The sequence below is a fragment of the Somniosus microcephalus genome, chromosome 30 (genome assembly GCF_052327205.1).
Source record: "Somniosus microcephalus isolate GS21.2 chromosome 30, FLI_Smic_1.0, whole genome shotgun sequence".
In the NCBI taxonomy this organism is placed as follows: Eukaryota; Metazoa; Chordata; class Chondrichthyes; order Squaliformes; family Somniosidae; genus Somniosus; species Somniosus microcephalus.
The window spans coordinates 42,036,616-42,046,599 of NC_141016.1; the positions used below are offsets into that span (position 1 = coordinate 42,036,616).

Sequence of the window (9,984 nt, forward strand, 5' to 3'; positions counted from 1 at the left end):
ATCTGTTTTAGTTATGTTGGCTGAGGGATAACCATTGGCCCAGGACACCAGGGAGAACTCCCCTGTTCTTCTTCAAAATAGAGCCCTGGGATCTTTTAATCCACCCGAGAGGGCAGACGTTTAACATCTCATCCGAAAGACAGCATCTCTGGCAGTGCAGCGCTCCCTCGGTACTGCACTGGAGTGTCAGTCTAGATTTTGTGCTCAAGTCTCTGGAGTGGGAATTCTGATGAAGGGTCCCAGACCTGAAACGTTAACTCTGTTTCTCTCTCCACGGACACTGCCTGGCCTGCTGAGTATTTCCAGCATTTTCTGTTGTTATTTCAGATTTCCAGCATCCGCAGTATTTTGCTATGGGATGAGTTGAGCTGGGCTGGGTTGATTTGAAATAACAACAGAAAACGCTGAAAAAACTCAGCAGGCCAGGCAACATCCGTGGAGAGAGAAACAGAGTTAACGTTTCAGGTCAAAGACCCTTCGTCAGGAGTGAGAAAAAAGCAGGAAATGAAACAGATTAAGAAGCAAGTTTGGGGGCTGGGAAATGGGGGAGGGGATGAAAGAACAAAAGGGAAGGTCTGGGAGGGGTGAGGAGACATTGAGAGATATTCAAGGCGAGACGAGATGGTAATGGGACAGGTAAAGAGACAAAGGATGGCTCTGGATGAAGTGTGAAACGCGCTGGCAGAGTGAGAGACAGCTGCCATGTGGGAGAGAGAAAAAGGAAAAGGCACAAACCGAAGGTGTGGATAAAAAATATATTAAAATGTTAGGGGCCGAGGTTATGATCTGAAATTGTTGAACTTGATATTGAGTCCGGAAGGCTGTAAAGTGCTGATTTGAGCTGGGCTGGGATGAGTTGAGATGAGCTGGGCTGGGTTGAGCTGGGCTGGGATGAGCTGGGCTGGGCTGGGTTGAGCTGGGCTGGGATGAGTTGGGCTGGGATGAGTTGAGCTGAGCTGGGATGAGTTGAGCTGGGATGAGTTGAGCTGGGTTAGGATGAGTTGAGCTGGGATGAGTTGAGCTGAGCTGGGCTGGGATGATGAGCTGGGCTGGGATGAGCTGGGCTGGGATGAGTTGAGCTGGGATGAGTTGAGCTGGGTTGAGCTGGGCTGATGAGCTGAGCTGGGATGAGTTGAGATGAGCTGGGCTGAGCTGAGCTGATGAGCTGGGTTGAGCTGGACTGGGTTGATTTGAGCTGAGCTGGGATGAGTTGAGCTGGGCTGGGCTGATGAGCTGGGTTGGGTTGTTGAGCTGGGCTGGGTTGTTGAGCTGGGCTGAGCTGTGTTGTTGAGTTGAGCTGGGATGAGTTGAGCTGAGCTGGGCTGGGCTGATGAGCTGGGCTCCTCACTCCGGGCTAGCGGCTGGTCGCCCATTTCCCCCGGCGCGGGGACGCGGACGCCGGCCTGGATGGAGCTCGATGACGAGTGCTCCGGCTCCCGGGACAAAACGGCGGCCAAATCCGCCCGGCTCGACATGAGCCACGGCTTCGTACACCACATCCGCCGCAACCAGATCGCCAGGTTTGTGCCGCTACCTCACCGTCACCGGGCCAACCGGGCCGGAGCGACCGGAAATGGCGGGGTGATTGATAGCTGAACCAGCCTATCAGGAGCCGGAGTTTCCCCAGGCGGTCACTCGGGGCGCTGGAGGGGCGGGAGACAAGGCGCCTGATTGACACCTGGGCCAACCAATCAAGAGTGAGAATCTCCCCAGTGACCAATCAGTGATGAGCGAGGGCGGGAGTTCTGGAGGATCCTGATTGGGTGATTGACAGTTTAAGGTGGGCGTGTCCTTCGTTCAGTGCTGCACCCTGGGCAGCGAATGCCCGCCAGATATTGTGCGAAATAGCCCAGCACAGAGAATTACAGACACTGTCTGGTTAATGCAAGGACATTGGGTGCAATGCAAGCGTTGCAGGGAGCTTGCAATGGCACAGCCCTCAGCAGAGCTTGTCAATGAGAATGATTGCTCACCCCTCTCCTCTGCCCCCATTGCAAGCACTGAATAGGATTAGAAAGGACATTAGGAGAGCTGGACAAAGGTATTTGAAGTTGAGGACCATTAGGAACAGGAGGAGGCCACTGAGCCGCTTTGGTTAACAAAATACTATCAACTTCAGATTTAAATGAACAATTGATCCAGCATCAATTGCCATTTGCAGAAGAAAGTTCCAAACTTCTACCACCCTTTGTGTGTAGAAGTGTTTCCTAATTTCACTCCTGAAAGGTCTGGCTCTAATTATTAGACTCTGCCCCCTAGTCCTAGACTCCCCAACCAGCGGAAATAGTTTCTCTCTACCCTATCTGTTCCCCTTAATATCTTGAAATCTTTGATCAAAATACCCCTTAACCGTCTAAATTCCAGGGAATACAACCCTAGTTTGTGTAATCTCTCCTCGTAATGTAACCCTTGGAACATTGTAGCAAGGTATCAATTTCCTCAAAGCTTTGGGTCCAGAGCCCCGGCCACTATTGAAGCAACATAGGCTGCTACTTTGGTAACTGTTTTATTACTGCTTCTGAAGGCTACACAGTGTGCAAAAAAAAAAGTTGAATGCAAAACTTTATTGCGTTTGGAAAATAAAGACAGACCTGCATTTATAGCACTTTCATCACGTTAGGTCTCAGCCGGGGCTCAGTGGGTCGCACTCTCGCCTTTCAATCAGAAGGCTGTAAGTTTCACTCCAGAGACTTGAGCACAAAATCCAGGCTGACACTCCACTGCAGTGCTGAGGGAGTGCTGCACTGTCGGAGGTGCCGTCGTTTGGATGAGACGTTAAATTGAAGCCTCGTCTGCTCTCTCAGGTGGATGTAAAAGATCACGTGGCACTATATCGAAGAAGAGCAGGGGAGTTATCCCCGATGTCCTGGCCAACATTTATCCCAACATCACGAAATCAGATTATCTGGTCGTTTATCTCGTCGTTTGTGGGACCTTGCTGTGCACAAATTGGCTGTCGCGTTTGCCTACATTACAACGGTTATGCCACCCCCTACTGAAGCACTTTGGATGTCCTGAAGTTCTTTCTATCTCTCAGACGTCTTAAATGCTTCCTTTAGAATGGAGTGCTGTCATGTTGTTGCGCAGGTAAACACTGCAGCCATTTTGCACACAGCAAGATCCCACAAACAGCAATGAGATGAATGATTGATCAATCTGTCTTTGGTTGAGGGAGGAAAGGAATGTTGGCCAGGGGACCAGAACTTCCTGTTCTTTCTTGTGATTTTAGGGGGTACAGTAGCACAGTGATAATGTTACTGGGCTAGTAACCTAGAGGCCTGGACTAATGATCCAGACACATGAGTTCAAATCCCACCACGGCAGCTGAATTTAAATTCAATTAAATAAATCTGGAATTAAAAAGCTAGTATCTGTAATGGTGACTATGAAACTACTGGATTGTCATAAAAACTCATCTGGTTCACTCTGGTCTCTTGCCCAGTCTGGCCTGTATGTGACTCCAGACCCACAGCAATGTGGTTGACTCTGAAATGGCCTCACAAGACACTCAGTTGTATTCAAGGCGGCGGCTCACCACCACCTTCTCAAGGGGCAATAAATGCTAGCTTTACCAGCAACGCCCACATCCATGAATGAGTAAAAGAAACATCCACCTGAACCGGTCGATGGGGCCTTGATTTTACATCTGACATAATGCAGCATTCTCTCAGTACTTCAGTGGAGTCTCAGCCAAGACTATATGATTGAGTCCTGGTATTTGAACCCTCAATCTTCTGAGTCAGAGGCGAGAGCACTACCGGCTGAGCCTAAGAGACAGTAATTATCAAAGGAAGTCACTTACCTTGCAGACCCAACCACCTCATTTGCTGGATACATCCTTAATCAGAACACCAAGATCCTTTGATTTATCAACAGTTTAAAATACACATGTCTATTTAGGCTCATTGAGTAGATGTGATTGTGAATGTTGAATTACTTTATCACATTGTGGGGGGTGGGGGGGGTCCCTCAGCTCCCAGTAGGAACAGATTGCATTGACAAAGTCTATGTTTTAATAACCCACTGTGTGGAAAAAAATCTTCTAACTCTTCTAGTGAAAATCCTGGGGTTATACCCTCTTGTTACCAATTCACCAACCAGTGTCCTGTTACATGTTGTCAGCTGGAAGTTTGGAAAGGGCCACTGTTCCTTTATTGTGGATACATCCTTAATCAGAACACCAAGATCTGTTAGTACCAGCAGCTTGAGATATATGCAAGTCAGTGAGAGCATGGATTAAACATTAGACGTGGCCCCCAAGACTTCGTAGTATGTAACAATGCTCTCTCACTATTCAATGATCGATAATGTACTTCCAATACGGTAACAGGTCCTTTATTACCTGTTAAATTAGACAGACTGTATCTGAGTGTCAGGAGGTTGACTGACGCTGAATTTGTTAACAGTAGGAGTGTCATTTTCTGACTCCCCTGGCGCTCTGCGCACAGTGGGCAGCTTTTTGGAAGATCTGACCTGATTTTGTTATCCACTGAGATGAATGGACGGAAAATGGCAGGCAATGCTCCCACGATTTTCTGAAAAGCTGCCCACTGCCTGTGTGAGTGTGCCGGTGGCAAGGGGATGCCATTCATCCACCAGGATCCACTCGTAAATATCCTGGATGTAGGTGCTCTGACACAAACAGCAGCTGCCTGGACCAGAGAAGTCCTGTTGCTAGAAGATATGGCATCAGATTGAGTGCTACAGCAGAAGAGCAGGTGGACAGTGCGCTTTCAGAGTGTAGTCATGTGCTATCTCCGTTATCACGCCTCCCCGCCCCCCCAATTCATGGAGTCACATTGTGTCTGAAACTTTGCAAGCTGCTGTCCCAGTTAGTGGGTTGGGCTCAGTGGGCAGAGGGGGGCAGGAGTGAGGATGGGGGGGCGAAGAAAAAAAAAAGTGACGAAAGGAATAAATGAAGAGCTTTCTGACTGTCCCTTTTAGAGATGATTACGACAAGGAAGTGAGACAGGCAAAGGAGAGGCTGAAGAAGAGACAGACTCCCGCTCCAATCCGCCCACGCAAGCCTGACCTGCAGGTGTACCATCCGCGCCGGAGGAGTAAGTACAGCCCTCTCAGTAACAGGCGGGCCACTCGATGGTGGGAATTATAACGTAGGCTATTAATGCAAAGGGAAATTTCAATTAAAGGATAATCTGCGTGGGTGAATGCAATGTGTTATTGAACTGCAGCGATCAGGAAGCTCCCAGGTTTAACCCCTGATCTGTGCAGACTGAATTGATCTCAGCTGGAGGCAGCGACACAAGTGCCTCAGGGTTAGCGAGTGGGAAAAATAGCGAGGGTTTTTTCTCCTGATCACTGCCCAGCGACTCCTGTTGGGAATCGTATGAGCATGAACATCGGAAGAATGCCTCCATGGGTAAACAGGCCACGAGAGAAAGGTGACTGATGCCGATGGAACTGTACCTCAGTCAGGAGGATAGGAGGGAAGGGGAGGAAACTGGAGAGGCATGTTTCAAGGCGTGGAGTTGTGTGTCGACAGGAACGATCCATTCTAGTTTTGTTTGTGGTTTCCTTTGCAGATGGAGCAGAGAATTCCTCGGGGTTCGAGTGTGAGGAGTCAAATGAAAGTAGCTCTGGCACCGATCCAGAGCCACAGAATATCATGATGGAGTCACAGAACACTGAGCTCTTCTGTCTGGATTACCAAGCAGATGATAAAATTGTCACGTCAGTCGTTATTCATCAGGTAAGTTTGCTTTTCGATGCAAATGCAGCACTGCCTCGTGTTGTACTGTGTCATTCCAACCACAAACCTCCCAGGTTTGATCCTGGTCTGTGGCCTGAGTTAAGGAGAAGAAACTTTAAACAAGAATTCCTGCTGGTCACCACCTGCTCGAAAGTGCATGTGTGCGGAAATCGGCTGAGGCCTGAATGAGGTCCGGCTGTGATGCCTCTCGTGGTTGAATACCCTCCCAACACTCTCTTTAGCTCACAGGTGAAGAATGGCCACTTGGCTGGGGTAACTGAGGACCCCAGCGCCTTGGAGATAAAAAATACTAGAAAAGATGGGAATTTAAAAAAAAACAAGGGGAGAGCTTGTTGTTGTGATCTGGAATGCGCTGCCTGAAAGGGCGGTGGGAGCAGATGCAATAGTAACTTTCAAAAGAGAATTAGATAAATACTTGAAAAGGAAGATTTGCAGGGCTATGGGGAAGAGCTGGGGAGTGGGACTAATTGGAGAGCCCTTTCACAGGCACGATGGGCTGAATGGCCTCCTGTGCTGTGTAATTCTATGAAAGCGAGAGTTATTGGGTGCGAAAAGCATGGGCGGCCACAGAAAGAACAAGTAATGACTGACTTTAATTGTTCTCTCACTTACAGGGTGATGACCCCAAGAAAGTGGCAGAAAAAATTGGGACTAAGAATAGCCTGGAGCCTCTGATGAAAGAAGCACTGAGGCTGCGGATCCAGGAGGAAATTGAAAAGAGGATCTCAAAGCGTTAAGTGCGACTGCAGCTTCATTGGGCGATCCAATTTTGTTTTTGTTTTTGTGTTGTTTTTCCCCATTTCCAGATGGTTAATGAAGAGCGGAGAGATTCGAGGTCCCAGGGCTACACAAGCTGTTGCAGGGACACCTTGGTCAGGAAAGGCGGAAAGAAACGGGAAAGAAAGGTGGCCACGGCTTGAATTCCTGAAGGAGAAACACACATAGTTCAACTAACTGCCAAATACAGTGCGAGCTTCAGCTACTGGGTATATAGTTAAGACAAGCTCCACAATTCACTGTGCACAGTGTTAAAAGGACATAAACTTGGTGATACAATGTTATCTTGGAAATTAATTAATGAAACTAAAGTGTTAGGGTTTCATTTTTTGTCCAGTTTGTTAACAATCTTGATGGGGAAAGGATGAAGCAGGATCCTTGGCCAGTGCCAGTATTCCTGAACAAGGTCCCCAATTCCACAAAGAAATCGCTAGCAGGATTTTTAAGAGTTACCCCATTCTGCAATTTGGTATGGTGTCAGAAAGAAAGGATTATAAGGCAGTTACAGTCCTGGCACATTTCATTTAATTGCTGAGTGGTAGAGTACAAGGAACAAGGAGACTGTCATCTTCTTGAATAATGTGTAGAAACTATACAGCACAAGGGATGTTTTTATGCTCACTGTATGTGGTTAAATCCAGCCACCAGGGTTGGAATAGCTCTGCCCAGTGATTCTGTTCAAACACGTTTCTCTGCAGAGAGTTTTATTGTTTAACTCTTTGATGGTGTTTCAAAGTTTATGGGACGGGACCACGCCTGGTTCCGAGTGAGCTGCCCTCACCCACAGGGGGAGGTTGTCTCACTCACATCATTTTGTGCTTCTCCCAGCAGGTAGTGCATGACATATTAGGAGCAAGAGGGAGGGGGAATGGGGCAGAATTTCAGGCAGTAGCAGCTTTTAAAGGGCTGCTGACTCCGAGTCGAGCGCTGGCAGCGTTTTGGGGGAGGAGGGGGGGGCGGGGATGGTACACAGGTATAGAGATGGCAACGGGTGGCTGGGGACAGGAGGGCAGGGCTGGAGATTTTTTTTAAAGAGGCAAAGCTGTATTATGAGAAGAGCCACAATTTTAAATGTTCTTTTATTGAGCTTTTGGCACAGTTTGTGTGCAGGCTCCCACCTACACTGGGGTGCACTATACACTTCAGACATGTTACAGACCTCAGCTCACCGCACTCAACAATACAGAGAATGTTGTCAGCCCTTATATTTGAGGAGTTGACGAAGAGAAATGAGTCTCTTAAACTTATATTGTACAAATGCTTTACTTAAGATAAGAATCCAGCAGTATTTCTCAGAAATTAAAATCAGTGTAATAAATGCTGATTCCGATAAAAAAGAAGTGTTGTTCCCTCTTCCTGGGATGGCCCAGTGGTTGGATGCAGCATTTGCCGCGGTGCTGAGCCACACAGGGTATGTTTGATCCTTGACCTGTGTTAAATTAGCCAATCCCAGCTGTAGCTGTGGATGAAGCACTACGATTAACCTCTGCCCCTCTGCACTAGGTAACGGGGAAAAAAATCAACCATGGTTCCTGCTCCTGAGCACTATCCCGTTGACCCCTCGGCCAGAAAGTGTGGGTGTGTTTGGACATCACCACTACTCCAGCCGAGAGCAGTTAACCCAGCGCAGCTCACACCTGGGACCCTCCTGGCCTTGCTTGGTTCAGTGCCGCAGTCGGCAGCGTATTCAGCAATTCATGGAACTCATTTTGTTTGTTACACCCACAAGATCAGGTTCATGTGGCCCAGTGTCTTGTATCTGCCCTGCCATAAAGCAAAATGTGTGGTATCAAACTTTAAAAAAAATTTGCATCCATCTTTGGGCAGAATGGCATGTGAACGAAAACAAATGACCAATTTTTAAAAATTGTCTTGAAACTGTGTCTGATGTATTAGCTCAGCTACTATCCTGCTGGTCGCGCGTTCCTACATTACAGCAGTGACTACACTTCAAAAGTATATCATTGGTTGTGAAGCGCTTTGGGGTGTCCTGAGGTATAGAAATGCAAGTTCTTCCTTTCTAACTACTATCTTCTGCCTTGGTTGAGATATTCAAGAAAGGTTGTTGAACATTTTAATGTTTTTATTTGGTTACGGTGGATTTTGATCCTAGGTCTGTATAGAAAACTGTTCTGAGATGAATTTGTTTCCTGTTCATTCTTAACCCCAGCACTCCGCCATATGTCAAATAAACTTTGTATGTTTCTAAAAGATCTGGCTATTGTGCCCATTGGTAGAGCGGTCAGCGCTTGTCTCATTCCAGATACCCTGGCTGACACACTCTTTCCCCTACCTGCAAACTAACTGGGCTGGATTTTATCAATGGAGGCATGTAGGAGGCGGGACTACAACTTTTGGGGTTGTAGTCCCGCCTCCATCGAGTTGTAGCCAACCCACTCGATTTTGACTTGATTGACCTTGTTGAGCCCATCCAACAGGCCAATTAAGGGCCACCCGGCAACAGGTGACGTCACAGATTGACATCAAGAGCTTTTGACAGATGAAATATCAGTGTTTGACAGCTCTTTGAAGCTGTGAAACACTGACAATCTGTACTCCAAGTTAATTCCTTCCTCTCAGGCTGATTTAGAGATCTCTCCAGAACAGAAAGCTGAATGCTGCAACCATTGACAGCTCGCGGCCATTCTGCTTTCTGTGCCGGTGAGATGAGGGACTCCCGAGACCTGAAGGAAGGAAGGCTGCAAAGTACATGTAAGTAAAACTTATTTAAACACTTTACACACACCAAACACACTTACCTCTGCACTCATGCACCCATCACTCACCTGAACACCGGACATCTCGAACCCTCCAAGTCCTTCAGCCCGACGGCCTGCCTCGCTAACTTGGCGTGGTTTGGAGCCGTCGTGAATCCCACACTTCAGGGATAAAAATAGGGATTAGGCTAAAAACTGCCTGTTAACTACCTGTTAACAGGCAGTTAATTGGCACTAATCCCTTCCCGCCTCGGGGAGGCGGCTCCCAGCACAGGTCGGGTACCCGCCTCTTGGGAAACGGGCATGGAGGTGGGTTGCGGGCGGAATGGGTTCGTGCCCCCTGATTTCGCAATTTTAACTCCCCACATGCCTCCAAACCCGCCTCAACGGCCCGATGAAATTCGAGCCCACTGTGTTGAAATTAAGATTCATCGCCTGCTCTTACTCAGTTTTGCTCAGGAACTCTGCACCTCCCACAGTTTCCCTTCCTCCTGAAATCTTAAGGCTTTTAAACCCAAGCTTGATGTCACCTAATCACTTGGTCCTGTGTTACGTGTCTTCAGAAGGTTGTAGGTTCAAGTCCCACTCCAGGGGCTTGAGCACATAAAGCTGGGCTGACACTCCAGTGCAGTGCTGAGGGAGCGCTGCACTGTCGGAGGTGCCGTCATTTGGATGAGACGTTAAACCGAAGTCCCGTCTGCTCTCTCAGGTCGACGTAAAAGATCCCGTGGCAGTATTTCGAAGAAGAGCAGGGGAGTT

At 48.0% G+C, this 9,984-nt stretch overlaps 1 protein-coding gene across 1 annotated transcript; it reads left to right on the forward strand.

Annotated features, from left to right (window-relative positions):
- The first annotated feature begins 1,308 nt into the window (after positions 1-1,308).
- On the forward strand, positions 1,309-8,719 carry c30h2orf68 (chromosome 30 C2orf68 homolog). The gene is made up of 4 exons (XM_085971374.1): positions 1,309-1,520; positions 4,945-5,060; positions 5,544-5,710; positions 6,346-8,719. Exons 1-4 carry the CDS (start codon positions 1,408-1,410, stop codon positions 6,466-6,468), a joined length of 519 nt encoding a protein of 172 aa, XP_085827500.1. The 5' UTR covers positions 1,309-1,407; the 3' UTR covers positions 6,469-8,719.
- The last annotated feature ends 1,265 nt before the right edge of the window (positions 8,720-9,984 follow it).